The following is a 15,735-nucleotide window of genomic DNA, read 5'->3' on the forward strand; positions in this document are numbered from 1 at the left end:
ATGTCAACGATCATAGTTTTCGGTTAATATGGAATCAATAGTCACAACAGATCAGTTGACATGCCACGTGCATGTATATATGGAATGCAGGGAACGGGATCCTCTCCGAATTCTAATAATCTGAGCATAAGGATCAAATGATCTAGGTCGCTGAAATTTGATCTAATGGGTACAAACAAGTGACCTCTCTAAAAGTTATAATAATTGTAACTGTTTGATCAAATTTTAAATGTCCGGATCAAATGATCATTGGGATCCGGTTCCGGAATGCAGAATGTAAGTGGCCACCACTTTGACCTCCAAAAAATCATGTCAAAGCTTTAAGTCGTGCATCATGTAGATATATAATTTTTTTTTCCAAGCATTATGTAGATATATGAAGTTATTTATATTCATTTTTCATTTCTAAGAAAAATTAGAATATGATCCTTATTTACTAATGTTTATTAACTGAGATCTTATTAGTTTTTAGATTTTGATCGAAGTTCTTAGCATTAATGTGTTGATGAATTTACATGCAAGTAAGTTGCATAATTTGTTAAAATAAAAATTAGTAATTGATTTAGAGTTTTAATACTCACGTCCTTATTAATCTTCTAATTAAATTTCAATTCCAAATATTTTCAAAATAAAAAATAATAAATTAGAATAAGTTTGGACCCATTAATTTTTTAATAAAAAGATTTTTAATTTTTTTTATCTTAAATGTACATTCATATAACTTTTTTAATTTAATCTTAAATGTATCCATTCTTAAATATATCAATTTATTATATGTAAAATGTATCATTTTTTAATATTAAAATGTACTCATTTTTTAAATATAAAATGTACCCATTTTTTTGAAATAAAATCCATTTTTTAGATTTATATGGGTACATTCTATTTTGTTGATTAATTTGAAAATGTATCCATGTCAATTTTAATCAAAGAAATTTAATAATTTTAAGCCTAATATATGTTATTTTTTTGTGGTTAGTTACATCAGTAATGCCAGCTCAGCTATTAGTTTGTTAACAGTTTTGGTACAATAATTTTTTTGTTAATTTTGATGAATGTACCCATGTTTATACATATAATATATTGGAGAGTGTAATTTATCCTTTAATATTTTTAATCCCACCAATTATGTGTTTTATTTAAAATCTCATTAATATAAACAACTTCATATTTCAATTTTTAATTTGAAAAATATAACAACCTACATAGAAATACATCATTACATTAATGTCAAGGACTTCAATAAAAAACTAAAAGCCAACCAAGTTTCAGTCAATGAACATTGATAGCTAGAGACTGCATCAAAAGTCTCCCATTTTTCTAACTATATTGTAGCAAGTGGTGCATTGCCTCAGTAGATAATAATTTTTTTCTAATCTACTGTGTTTTAGGTTTAATTTTTCTTCTTCTTTATTATAACTTAGAATTGTTGTATCTCCTGGAATATATAAAATTTTGTGTTTAAAAAGTAAATTCTTGTATTGCAAAGAGTAATTTTCCCACTCTTTTTAGCTTCTCACACCCCTGTCTTTATTTCGGCAATCGGAATGAATAAATCAAATGAAATCAACGGCCCAAATCGGCCCAAATTAAAAATAGATGTGTAAGAGGCTAAAAAGAGGGTTCATATTATCTCTCAAATTCTATTCTTGCTCAACTAAACATGATCAAATTGCCACAATACATATGTCGCCTGCAATACGCTTCATTCAACATCAAATGGCTATAGCAACCAGAAGGAAGGTGACATGACATGCCTACCGGATCCATTCCTTAGTCGGTTCAGATTAAAAGTCAAGTAATGTCAATGCGATCAAACATCTATTTTCGAACGCTGTATTTGATATAAATCCAGATTATTGCCAGCAAGCATGCTTCTTAATGTTAAATAATAATTGGCTTCTCTCTGCGACAATGCATATGACGGCCGACTTGTTTGCATTAACTCAGCCCACGAGCTACGTGTGTGTTTATATACAAACAACAATAACAACCAAACTTTATCTCACTAAGTGAAGTCGGTTGTATGGAATTTAGAATGCCACTGCACACTCATAAAGTGTATATATAAATATGTCATCATCATACCTCACATGCTTGTGTTCAATGTCGCTCTTAAGCCCTGGAAATTTTTCCGATCGGCCTGGGGACCGCTAGGGCATACATACATACATATATATATATATACACATACTAAAATAGCTGGTGTGCTAATTCATCTTTTCACCGAGATTTGTTTTTATGCAATCCATAGGCTAGCTGGACGGGTGCAACTAAACCCGAAATTTTTGCTAGGGTTGGCCTTGGTAGTTTCATATACACGAGACGTGGTTAGAATTTGTGTATGTTTTACATTCTGATATGAGGATTGACGTTTCACATTCCACATCTTCCTACTTCAAAAAGTTACTATCACTTAATCCTCTGTTTTGTTTTAACTGAAAATATGAGTACACCCCTTTGAAATTCAATTTTCTTTAATTAAAACCCATCATGATAAATTTTTCTAACAAAAACCCAATGACTAGGCTCCAACTAAGCAATATCCATAATTAAGTTTGACTTGGCAAAATTTGCATTTTTGGATGTCTAAATTACCCCTAATAACACTTACTTTGTGTCTCTCACTTATTATCTCATTTATTTTACATTATTTCATTCAATTAAATGTTCAAATACCTTATGGGGATTTGGAAAAAAAATTAAATGTCATGATTCCTATGTATTTAATAGCAAAAATTTACATGATACAAATGTTCCTTGTATAGTTGTTTTCACATGATGCTAACAGGTAAATTAGTATATCCTACAATATAAAAAAGTTATTTTATTCAAAATTATCAATATTTTAAATGTAACTTAGGTAAATTATTTTGCACAACATATATAACAATATAAGTTCCTAGTAAATTATGTAATGATCCATGCAAAATAATTTACCTACAAAATAAATAAATATTTTTTATTCAAAATTAATTAAATATCCAATATTTTGCAAATATATATATATATATAAAACAATTTACCTACATGCATAATAATTTACCTACAAAATAAAAGAATGTCGATTGATTGCACACTCTATATAATAATAACAAAATGTGGCTATTATATATGTAAGATCACATGAGAAATAATTTACCTACAAAATAAATAAATGTTTTTAGCCAATTGATTCAAATTCATTAATTACATATTATTTTACATAAAAATATAGATAAATTATTTGTATGCATGTATATAATTTTAACAAAATGTGTCTAATACATACATGCAAAATAATTTACCTACAATGATTGTCAAACAAATAAAAGAAATTAAACATATGATGGTAAGGGAAGTATAAAGTAGATAATTCCATAATAATAAGGCACTTATTTATCACAATTATGATGAATAATTAAATTCATTAACATAATTAGAGTGTTGTGGCACAATTGTAAATAGTTTGAAAATAATAAGTATTTATTTGTTTACATGGCAGTCTACTTCAAATTTGGGTTTTATTTAGATGTTTAAAATGAGATAGTTTTTTGTCAAGAAAATAAGTGTTGCATGAGTTTATATCTAAAGAACCCTAGTTCCGGTGGAACAACATCAAGTTGATATGTATACTCCAAGTTCAAATATTTTAGCCTTAATAAGGCCTTCGATTCAAAGGGTGATCATATTCTAATTATATCAGATGATGTGATAAATAATATATGCAGCTAGATAATATTAAATAAGATATGTTTATTAATTGATATGCATTTACACATAATAAAGTAGTAAAATGTGGTATAAAATTGTTATGTACTATAGGGTTAGGGTTTAGGTCACGTTGTGTATCCTACACGCTTCCAGAGAATTTTTAATGATGAACGTACACACAACATTTTGTTTTCCTTCATAACTAAACATATATACTGTATTTTTGTGTCATATTTTAATATCACGTGATGAAGCAAGTGGTGTATATATACGATCAAGATCTAATAAGATAATGTACAAATTACTTATCAAATCATGTGATACGAAAATGTGATATGTTGAAACATTATTGTTTGCTATAATTATTCATCGATGATTATGGACATTGGACAAGTTGGCAAAGATCGTGCCCATACTACCCTCTTTCCATTCATACATATTTCTGATTTCAATCATCGTTTACCTAAATAAGAAAATTATCGTTCATCACATAACACATGTTTTCTCATCTAACATAATATATTTGGAAAGAGAAATGCTAAGAAGACTAAATTAGCAAACCAAATGAAATGTCATCAATACAAAATGAGCATATTTATCAACGATTAAGTAATAATTAAATCACCAACTTACATGTCATTTAGTTTACAAAATTTAATCTACAAACTAAGTCTTCCTAACATTACTCATTTGAAAAAGAAGGTGGATATTTGAACACAATGAGGAGGAACATGCCCTATTGGGTCCAACCACGTCACTAAACCCACTTGATAAATTATCCATTCACATTGGTTACGTTTCAATTCAAATTTTCGCCTGGCAACACATTATGGCGCAAATTAATTAATTAATTTAGGATAGTGCAAAGCCCATTTTTACCTCTCATACTCTTATTAATTTTTAGTTATTAATCTTATTCAATTCGCTCAATCCAACGGTCAAAATTTGAAAAAAAAAATGTGAAATTAAAAATAAATTTATGGATAGCACTACCCTTAATTTATTATTCCTCAAAGCAAATGTTGTACTAGAATACATATATCACCAGATTTTGTAATGAAATGTTGCTTCGACCAAAAATAAATAAATTAAACCAACGATTCTAAATCTTCACATCCCGTGTATAGCTAAGAACTCTCCTGAAACCTAGTTTGGACAACGAATTAAAGAAAATGCTAGGAAGATTGTATTTTTGAATCATATTTTGTTAATCATATAATATGACGGTTGATGTTGGCTTATATATTTAATAATTAAAAAAAAATCAACCATCAACCATCAACCATCACATCATATAATTTAAAAAAAAAAATTTAAATAAATAATATATCTAACATTACCTCCAAACTAAATACTAAATTCCTAGTGTGATGGATTCTGAGCCCCGAGACACGGGTGTTCGAGAAACGGGTGACGTGGAGGATTACATCTGGACACGTGTGGGGATGCCAACTGTCGGGATTCGGGGACGAGGACAGATGTGGCATACAAGTTTAGAAATCATAAGGTTATAGGTAGTACCTTAGAGTGGTGTGGTGAGAGAGATTCTCAAATTCCCTCAGATCACTAATTACATGCAAGTATGTCTAAATTTCTAGAATGTAAGGCTTTCTATAACTTTTTGAGCGTTGTCTAAGAATTTTATGTCCGAGTGAACGAAAGAAAAACTTTTGAGTGTGATCGACATTGGTCTAACTTAATTAGTATTATTAATTTATAAGTTATAAGACGACATTGTTGATATACTAACCTAACAAAAATTCTAATCTAGAGTATGAAAAACATCATACGTTCTTCCTTGATGAGTAACAAAAAAGAAATGAAGGGCAAATTTTTTTTTCGGAGTTCCAACCACATGATTCACGATTATCTGAATACTAAATCAATCCATTTTAGTTTTGAGTAGGATAACTAATGCTACATGATGTCAAAATTTTGAGAGACGAACCAACGACTCTTTACTAATTACACTTATATTGTTTCCAACTTAATCACACGTGCAATGAACTAGGCGTGAAATCTTATTACAAAAAACCTTAATACATCTAAAAATTTAAAAGTTGAATCAGATATTTGTTTCCAACTTTTATTTCTTAAAAAAAAAGAACTAACTGGTGGCTTCACCACTACAATTCATATTTCTAGAGACCGGAAAGACTTACATAGGTGTGAAAAATTTACCAGTGTGAAGTTTTATGACAAACATTCTTGATGCAATTAAAACTTGAATATAAACCACTATAAAAAAATTTGTATTCTTCCGCACGGTATAGCAGTCATATCGAAAACCTAGCTAGAGGGGCTGGCAGACACGTGCATGGGTCTCTTTGGAGGTAAAGTCTAAAGGGGGTCCCCCCATATGGCAAACGACAACAAATTTGTGTTCGTGAGAGAAAATTCGAAGGTGTCCCTCGGCCCACACACGTCCAAAATGCCAAATTACAAACAAAATCATGAATTGCTCGGCTCACATGGCCCCGTCGTCCTATTTACTATTTAGTAGTGTTGCCTTCATTTATAGAGCATAGCCCTCAGCCCTCTTCCATCATTCATCATCTCTCTCAATTCTGGAAGCAAACTTTCAACGAATCATTCTTTCTCTGGGTTTCCTTGGCAATTTTTGGGTTGCCTTTGCCTTTGTACAGGTAACATTATTTGTACTTGCTAGCAAGCTTGGAAACTACCATACATTATGAATAATTTTCATGGCCTGAGAGGTTATTCTTCTTCATCTAAGATGAAGACGATGAAGATGAGGAGGCGGAGGCAGGCGGTGGGAGGTCGTGGTGGAGGAGGCAGGTCGATGGTGCAAGTGAAGGTGAAGAAGCTGCAAATGTTGATTCCAGGAGGGAGAAGGTTGAAGACGGACCGGCTTTTTCTTCAAACCGCGGATTATATACTTCAGCTGAGGTTGCAACTTAATGTTTTGCAAGCGCTTTCCAAGATTTACAAGCTATGAGAGTCTACTTGTGAATTTGTGATGCCATGCATTTCGACCTTAATTGGTTTTATTAAATTATGTATGATGGTAATTAAATGTTTGTTATTTCTCTTAATATATATTAATTTTCCTCCATGCCTGTTTTATATATGTATGGTCTTGATCGAATGCCATTTGGTTCCATATATTGGTTTTTTAAGTAGGATATTTTCTAGATAATTATCGAATTTCGCTTCTTCTCTTCTATTGCTGGCCGCAGCTTGTAACATTTCTAGCTAGGGTTTTTCTTTTTAAGATCCTGAGACTTTATTCTAATTATCACGAACTGATGATCCACCTCGCTTCGAATTTAACATAGATTTCCCTGCACGCAATGCTGCAGGTTTGAGGTTTAGGCCAATTCAATCAAAATTTGGGAGATATACAAGTTTCTCATTAACGGAGGGAGTCTAGCTACCCCAGCTTATTTACTGCGTAATCTCTTGTATGCAACGTACACTAGTAGAAAAATTGGCAAAGCCTGCAGATTTCAACATTTCAATATACACTGTGTCCTTTGTTGCCCAATAGCCATAGATATCATACATGTTAGAATATTCTGAATGTATTGCATCCTGAATAATACATCTGATACCACCAAAGAGGAACCCACAGATAATCTGCAGCGATTAATAAGAATACGCCATAGGTAATCTATGTCTGGCGAATAAGGCTGAACTGAATCCGAGTTGAATTCCAGTAGATTGAAACCCCCGATTTTGGAATATTTGTTTTCATCCTTTTGGTAGCTCTCTTTCAAAAATAATATGGGAATCCCAAATCAACTTAATAATTTACATGCATGGAAGGCATAAATGATACTGCACTATCATTGCTGCTATGAAGAGTTTGAGCAATTTTTTGAGTGGAACTCGATGGGCGTTTTGAGCGCTTGGATAAGTGAAAATTTAGTGTTATATGTAAGATTTTTTATTTACTAAGATTTGGCTAACCTGGACAAGTTTGAGGAAGATTTGGCTAACCTGGACAAGTTTGAGGAAGATTTGGCTAACCTGGACAAGTTTGAGGCTAAATCACAACAAAAACGCAATGAAAAGAGAGAGAGATGTTGAGGCTATTTTTTGTTCCCTAGACAACAAGTCACTTAGAAGAGTAAACGAACCCTGCGTTATATTTATGAATCTTATGAAAGAAACTTCTAAAGCAGTTGGGAAGTTAGTGTCTTTATTTTGGTTGTAATATCCGCCACCACAATTCCTACTTTAATTCCTAACTTGGCTTCCATAAGGTCAATTATTTTTTGGGAACATCGGCTGAAATGATTGGAGATCAAATCTCAATTGTTGAACTGATTAAAATTAAATATCGACGACGTATTCATCAGATATCAACGAGCTAGTTGTTAAAAATTGATGACATAGCGAACAAATTTTGACGACAGATTTAACTCTAATCATTTTCAGCAAGTAGAATGTGAAAAAATGATCATTTGGCCAATTAATTCCCATTATTTTCTATTAACACAACATTCTTAATCAAATTTATAAGGAGGGGCTTTGAGCTTTGGATGCAAGAGGCCAAATATTATGCACTAGTCAACTAACCTAATCTACATCTATTTTTAACTGATCGAAGCAAATTAATTTAAAGTATGTTAGGGTGGAAAATAAAACATTCCTAAAGTGACCAGCCATGTCTGTAAGGAGCTTTACTTCTACACCAATTGGTGTGTATCTAATCTCTTCATGCAGAATATGTGCTCTACAAAATCTGTGTAACAAAGTAACTCAAGGTGAAAAGAAAATAGTTCCAGTAGGTCGCATAAAGTACTCAGTTTCATGGTTTGTACCATGAGTTAAACAAGTGCTTGGCAAAAAAGATACGACTGCCAGACCAAAGAACGTGGTATTCCATGGCCTACCATCCGAGCTTCGTCATTAACTTCCAGCAATATTTGTACTGAACTGAATTCATTGGTTTTCAGATATATACAAGCAACTTCATCTTTCAGTTAGACATAAAACGTAGACCAGGCTTGAGCTTTTGTACATGATTCTAATAATTGGCATGAGGTCCACAAGGAGAAATTTTTTGGCGTGACGGTCGAATCATTGTATGATTTTACTAATGCACGTGTTATAATATAAATGTGTGAATCAACATATGGCTAAAGGAGGATCAAAATCAATCGATTGGAGAGTGGAAATAACACTCGAATAGTCGCTTTCCAATCAAAGACAATACCAACTCCGTTGATATGCAATTTCTACGCCAATAATAATTGGTGATAATTTTGCAAAAAAAAAAAAGTTACAAACACCAATGCATTGGCGAAAGCCACTAAGAAACTAACCATGGCAATCCCTGAAAACTCATCCACATGCAACAGGATCAGGATTTCCTTTAGACAAACCATCTATATTAAGTTAAATCCAAGTAAACCAAGGAGGAGACCAAATCACATGAAGAATAGTAGGTGCCTTACGAGGAATAGGTTGGATTCTCAGAGAAGAAATGATACGAGTATCGAAACCTTGAAAGGAACCAAAAACAAACTCGATGTACATTTAAGAGCAAGTCCACCCCTAAGGACTTTGTGCTAGCACCCAGCGCATTTATCCACTCAAGTGAACAGTAATAGACTTCATTGAACAGTAATAGGCCAAAGCATCTCCACCCCTAACAAAAAATAGCCTAGTCCATTTTATTAAAATATTATTATTTTTATTATAAAATAATAATTTTATTTTTAATTTCTAAATTTATAAAAAATAAAATAATAATAATAATAATAATATCTAAAATTTATTAAAAATTTTCTGTATTTTTTAAAAGTGAATTCTTAATTTTTTGGGGGAAAAACGTGGACCGTTGATCTGTGATCGGACGGTCCAGTTTAAAAGTGAAATTCAATTTTTTTTTACCGTTGAAAATCTAACGGTCTAGAATAACTAGCCGTTGAAAATCCAACGGCTTCAAGTGGGCCACGTCGCCGAGCCCGGGTTGTGGTCTGAGTGAGCCTGCGCGCGGGCCCCGCCGCCTGATTTCTTGTCTCCTACTCGCGCCCACGCGAGCGTGAAGGCCACGCGCCAATGCAAAAAAACAAACAGGCCAGTCCCTTGGTTAGTCAAAAATGGGCTGGGCTAGAGACTGGCATGGGCTGGGTGCTGGGCAATTGGGTCGGCTGGAGCAAATTAGCTGGGTCCTGGCCTATTTTTTAAGCTGGGTGCTGGGCAATTTTTCCTCCATTGGACTTGCTCTAATAACACAAGTGGTTTTCTAATGCTACATAAATCATACTTAAAAACTGTCATTTCATCAATGAAGCGGAATATTTGCGTCCCTCTATATCTCTCTACATTTACATGTGAGATATCATCAAGCACTCAAATGTATGGGTTTTAAATTTGCGTCTATTTGATTAATTAGTGCGCAGATGCTAATTTCGACAGCACAGAAAATGGAAAATAGGGCAAATATATACATGCAAAAACAATATTGGGTGTCTATTGAAGAAGATGGACCCTGTTGAAATATCAAGAGGACCTTTGACTTGCAACACCCATTGGCCATTTTATCAAGTATCTGCAACAGCTGGCTTCTCTGCTTGTTTTATCCCGTCAGTTTTGGAGGTATATATGTCACATCCCCGCTTTAGGACCGGACCACGTTCTCACGGTTTTGTTTTTGGGAACTCACGAGCAACTTCCCAGTGGATCACCCATCATGGGAGTGCTCTGGCCATCTTCTCTCTTAACTTTGGAGTTCCGACGGAACCTGAAGCGAGTGAGCTCCCAAAAGGCCTTGTGTTAGGTAGGGATGAAAATATACATTTAAGGATTACTCCCTTGGACGATGTGGGATGTTACACTTGAGGAAAAACAAGCTTTACGAAAAAGATCAAATCAGGAAATCTTTCATCAGCACTGGCCTCTGCTGCGTTGGGTCTTCGAAAACCCATTTTGGAAATTTGAAACTTTATGAAAAAAAAATCAAATAAAGATGCATTGAAGCAATTGATGGAAAAATTTAAAAAAAAAAAACATAAAACTCTATTTCTAGAGAGCAAAAAATTTAGTTTTCCAAAAAAAAAAAGAAGCAAAAAATTCAAAGAAAATTGAAACCATTTTCACCTCTCAAAATAGTTCTTGAAGAAGAACCCCATAGGGCGGTGAGATCTTCCAACTTTCAAAATGACACTAAGTTGCAAGAATTCAAAATTTTCAAGGACGAATCTTTTGAAGTTTTCTTGTGGGTTTGATTTCTGAGATAATTTAGGGTTGCCTTGCCTAGAAGCAGATATTGGGTGTGAGGCAGTGATAGAGATTTTGGCTACTATATTGTAGATAAATGGGTGTATAGATAAATTTACAAATTGAATTGGTTTTGTGATGATAATTTAGGTAGTAAATTTGGGTTTAAAGACATACTCGTAGTTTAATTAAAAGTAATATGGGTGTAAAAATAAGTTGGGTCTAGAAATAAGTTACATAGGTTCAAATAAAATTTCTCATAATATTATAACACATGTTTTTTGAACTTTAAAAACAAAAAACACATGACAATTTTTTATTAGACCAAGTAAAAAACTGAGTACATAAAATATTCACTAATGAATACCTAAATATTATCTTTCAGACAGTTTGTTTATTGCTTGGTTTTGTACAATAAGCACGGATTTGTTAGATGCATGATTTACTCATTTCAAATTGAAAAAGCTATTAATTAGAATGATACCTAGTTGCGTCTTTCTAGTTGATCTGATACTTGGTTGTTCAATTACTAATTTTAATGTGTCACCCATTACCCACTAATGTTTTGTTTCTCTACGTGTTTTAATGTGCAGGGAAGTTGAAATCAGAATAATACCTAATCATTATATACCTCCATCATCATAGAAGTATAAACTTCAGTCACACAATGTGATTTACGTTCGACTTGTATAGATGACGAGTTTGACATAAATTTATTTGAATCAAATCATTCAATAGACAGGTGCATTTCGTAATTGGGCTTTTGAGCCCCATTTCAACTTGCGAGATCTTCAAATTGGACTATTAAAAGTCCATTGACCAAATAATTTTGGACCCACAAAGAAATGGGCACCAGCCAATCACAATGGTTGGTTGGTAAAAAAGCCAACACAGAGGCAGAGATGGCAAACTTGCACAGTAAAATCGGCAACAAAATCCAAATATGTACCTGAAAATTGGCAAAAATCTAAAGAAAGCTGGGTCCTTCCATGATTGACACGTACGAGGTTACTGTTCTTATATTTCCAAATGACAATTTTACCCTCGGACTAGCTCTTTTTGTTGCCGCTAACCACACTACTTTCCAACATAAATAAATTAAAACCCCTCCTCAAATCTCAATGAGTACCGCCCGCCCAAATCGTATTCTTTAGGGTTTATTTTTATTTTTATTTTTCATCACCTGCTACACTGTCCAAGTCCAAGACAAGACGCACATGTCAAAGACTCAAATGGGCTCCGTTAATGGCAGGTTTTCCAGTTTTTCAGGTCGGTAAACTGCAAACTGGACAGCTCCTGCCTTCTTCTTTTTTTTTTTATATATATTTTTTATGTTCTTCAACTTCAACTCCAGTATTTTGGTTGCATTTCTGAACTGAAATTTGAGAAAACACAGAGGTGGTGGTGGTTCTAGAACCAGTGGCAGTAGGTAGACTTCTGAATTGGGTCAAAGTTTTTATTTTTCTGCACATTGTTGACCAAATCTGAATTAGGTTTGTTGAGATCACAAGAAATAGTGTGCCTGTTGCTTGTTGTGTTGCTTACTTCAAAGTATGAGTTGGGTTTGATCTGAATGCAAGCAAGGAATCTGATTTTCTTGGTTTTTACAAAAAGGTGAGAAAGTGTGGGGTGTTTGGTTTCTGAGAAAATCCTAGAATTTGATGTTGAATTTAGTATGCCACTACCCTAAAATGTCTTGGAATCAAGCTCAAATCAGGGAAAGGACTTTGCTTTCCTCTCCACCGTCATCATCCTCTGTGGGTAAAATTAGCCCATCAGTTCTTTTTATCATAATTGTTCTAGCTGTAATATTTTTCGTATCCGGAATCATCCACCTGCTTGTTAGATTTCTCACAAAGCATAGATCTTCATCCATATCTGAATCCAACAGATACCCAGAAATGTCTGGCTCTGAAGATTTCCAGAGACAATTACAGCAGCTCTTCCACCTTCACGATTCCGGCTTAGATCAAGCTTTCATTGATGCTCTCCCTGTGTTCCTTTACAAAGAGATTAAGGGTTTGAAAGAACCATTTGATTGTCCAGTTTGTCTCTGTGAGTTTTGTGAGAAGGATCAGCTGAGATTGCTCCCAGTTTGCAGTCATGCTTTTCACATTGATTGCATCGACACATGGTTGCTGTCTAATTCGACTTGCCCTCTTTGTAGAGGGACCCTCTACACCCCAGGGGTTGCTATCGAAAACCCGGTTTTCGATTTTGATGATCTGATCGAACAAGATGGTTCTTTGGGAAATGGAGGAAATGGGGTTGGTCAAAAGTCTGCAGAGAATGAGATTGTCGGTGAGAAGAAGTTGTTTTCTGTGAGACTTGGGAAATTTAGAAGCACAAATGAGGAGGCAGATGGTTGTGGAGGAGGAGGAGGAGGAGGAGGAGGAGAGAGAGTAGAGGGAGAAACCAGCAGCAGCAATTTGGATGCAAGGAGATGTTACTCCATGGGATCATACCAATATGTGGTTGCAGATTTGGAGTTGCAGGTGGCTTTGAGGCCCAAAAGGGCAGGTGATAGCGTGAGGCTTGTGAGAGGGAGAGGTGGACAAAATGGGAATTCTACTAATTACAGTGTTGGAGGTGGAGATGCTGAAGGGAAGAAAATTAACAGTGCAAGTAAAGGTGAAAGCTTTTCTGTATCCAAGATTTGGATGTGGCCCAAGAAGGGTAAATTTCCAAATTCTGCAGAAACCCATGTGGGTAATTCCTCTGTTACTGTGGGTTTGCCATGGACTGATAGGTCTCAGGGTACATGATGAACCTTCTCACTGTATATTTATCTTTCTTTTCCATATATCAATAATATCTACTTTTACATTTTTTTTTTCCTTCAAAAAACAAGTTTTGGCTTTTGCTTTTCTTCCAGAATTTCATGTCTTTACTGCCGTGCTGCTGCAGAAGCACTTTATCTTTTCAGTAAAATTCGATGCAGATGTCAGACTTTGAGAAATGCTTTTACTTTACCTTAAACTTTAGCCTTATGTTCATTTTAGCATTTTCTTGTAGCACTTGTCACATGGGAACATACACTCTCATCATGTGACGGGTGGAAGGGATATATTCCGATGACAGCCAGGTATTTCTCGTAACGTTGATAATGCATTGTAAAAATGTGAAACCCTACCTTCCAAGTTCCAATGCATTTGAAACAGTCCTTTCTTCCAAAGTATGGGGTCTTAATGTCTTACCAAACCATGCGATGTCTTTATACACAGAAAAAGAAAAAGGGAAAAGAAGAAGCAGAAGCCTTTTTACATGCATACTTGGTTTGTAGGAAATACAAGGGTTTCATATCAAAGTGTTGGTTTTTGGCTGCTTTGGGTGTCTCTAGAATATATTTCTTTTTTCCTTCTTTTTTGGAAAATTCCATTCTTTTCTCTTCTTTTGATCCAGCTGTGAAATCTTTTCGTAAGAAAGAAATATGGTTTGTTTATAAGTGTTTTTATAATGACCGAAACCGTTTTTATAAAATAAAAAAAAAGATTTGGATTCTAAAAGCACTTCAAGTGCTTTTTCAATATTCACTTACATTGTTATTAAGGATTTGTTCTAAAGATATTTTCATTAAAAACGTTTTCAATCATTTTAAAAACACTTTCAAACGAGCTAATAGATATAATAGTGATGGTGGGATCGTGAAAAGGGGTATGAGGGACTCTTGTGGTTTTGATGACTGATGGGGGTGCGCCGTGCTAGGATTGAAACGTTGACAAGAACAAGCGAACGGTGGGGTCATAAACTCATAACGTGCTAAGACGAGTTCACACTTATTCGTGGGTTGATTTTTGGCCGTTCTTGGTTTTTGTTTTTTACAAATATGAATAGTTAAGATCAACTTACACAGTTGCGATTGATCTTAATATTTTCTTGAGCCCCTTTATGAATCTAACAATGTGACCATCCTAGGGAAGTCTTGTACCGTTAAACAATTTAGGCCTAACCATTGCTTGTTTTTTCCTAGGAAATATTTAATCTTTTAAAAATGTACATATGATGAATTAGATAACTAAATGACTAGCACAATCTCATAACTTAGAATAATCTTAAATATCGTATTGTTGAAAAATGAGCTGAGTTTTTTTTTGGTTAAACGATAGATTTTGTTTGATTAGCAACCGACGGAGCTCGAATTCATCGTCATGTAAGAGCTCAACTCATTTCCATCATTGTGGTAAATGGCCACTTGCGGAAAATGAGCTGAGTTGGGTGAAAATGAATGAACTTGTGATTTTTTATTATTTTGGTAAACAAAGAGCTTGGGATTATTAAAATAGAATGCCCGATGTTAGGAGAAACTCTTTTATCCGAACACCAGACAAGACCAAAAGAAAGAGAGATGAGTCGAATAACGACGCATAGGTGAGCCTCAAATTTAAAGAGGTGAGTCATGTAAGTTTTCGTAAGTGTGTACACTAAGAAACTGATGATCTAGACAACAGATACTAGAATTTCTCCGATATTAATAAAGGGTGGAGCACTTGAAGTGAGAGGGAACCACTTGATGTGAAGGTGGGATTGGTTAGAGATGATGACATTGTAGCCCCAAGTTGATGATTTTGATTTTGCATACTTTGTGATGTTGCAAAGCGCCACGAAACGGGCATAAAAAATGGAATATGATGGCGTCGGTTGTCGGTGATAATCTTTCTTGTGATGCCGATAATAACTACTCCACGACACGAGATACAAAGTCAACAGACATGAACAGATAAATAGGTGGCGTTTGACATTTATGGGGATTTGGGAGAATCCAAGGGATTAAGGCCCTTCCACTTCCATGTGTTTGGTTCTAAATATGCGATTGAATAATTGCTATGATTGCAATTTTGCTACGTTTAC

At 34.2% G+C, this 15,735-nt stretch overlaps 2 protein-coding genes across 3 annotated transcripts; both read left to right on the forward strand.

Annotated features, from left to right (window-relative positions):
* Nucleotides 1-6,176: 6,176 nt before the first annotated feature.
* LOC126596338 (transcription factor PAR2-like) lies at nucleotides 6,177-6,769 on the forward strand. The gene is made up of 2 exons (XM_050262888.1): nucleotides 6,177-6,338; nucleotides 6,431-6,769. The coding sequence occupies exon 2, from the start codon at nucleotides 6,431-6,433 to the stop codon at nucleotides 6,650-6,652; it is 222 nt and encodes a 73-aa protein (XP_050118845.1). The 5' UTR covers nucleotides 6,177-6,338; the 3' UTR covers nucleotides 6,653-6,769.
* Nucleotides 6,770-11,982: 5,213 nt separating this feature from the next.
* Nucleotides 11,983-13,713, forward strand: LOC126596330 (RING-H2 finger protein ATL47-like). 2 transcript variants are annotated; one of them, XM_050262880.1, is made up of 2 exons: nucleotides 11,983-12,156; nucleotides 12,779-13,713. In XM_050262880.1, exon 2 carries the CDS (start codon nucleotides 12,789-12,791, stop codon nucleotides 13,650-13,652), a length of 864 nt encoding a protein of 287 aa, XP_050118837.1. In that variant the 5' UTR covers nucleotides 11,983-12,156; nucleotides 12,779-12,788; the 3' UTR covers nucleotides 13,653-13,713. The 2 variants fall into 2 exon arrangements, with proteins under 2 accessions (XP_050118837.1, XP_050118836.1); XM_050262879.1 differs by having other exon boundaries at nucleotides 11,983-13,713.
* Nucleotides 13,714-15,735: the final 2,022 nt, after the last annotated feature.

The sequence above is a fragment of the Malus sylvestris genome, chromosome 13 (genome assembly GCF_916048215.2).
Source record: "Malus sylvestris chromosome 13, drMalSylv7.2, whole genome shotgun sequence".
NCBI classification, from domain to species: Eukaryota; Viridiplantae; Streptophyta; class Magnoliopsida; order Rosales; family Rosaceae; genus Malus; species Malus sylvestris.

What these genes read in the sequence shown, in the direction of transcription:
- LOC126596338 (XM_050262888.1), top strand. Translation starts at nt 6,431, where the DNA reads ATGAAGACGATGAAGATGAGGAGGCGGAGGCAGGCGGTGGGAGGTCGT.
- LOC126596330 (XM_050262879.1), top strand. Translation starts at nt 12,549, where the DNA reads ATGTTGAATTTAGTATGCCACTACCCTAAAATGTCTTGGAATCAAGCT.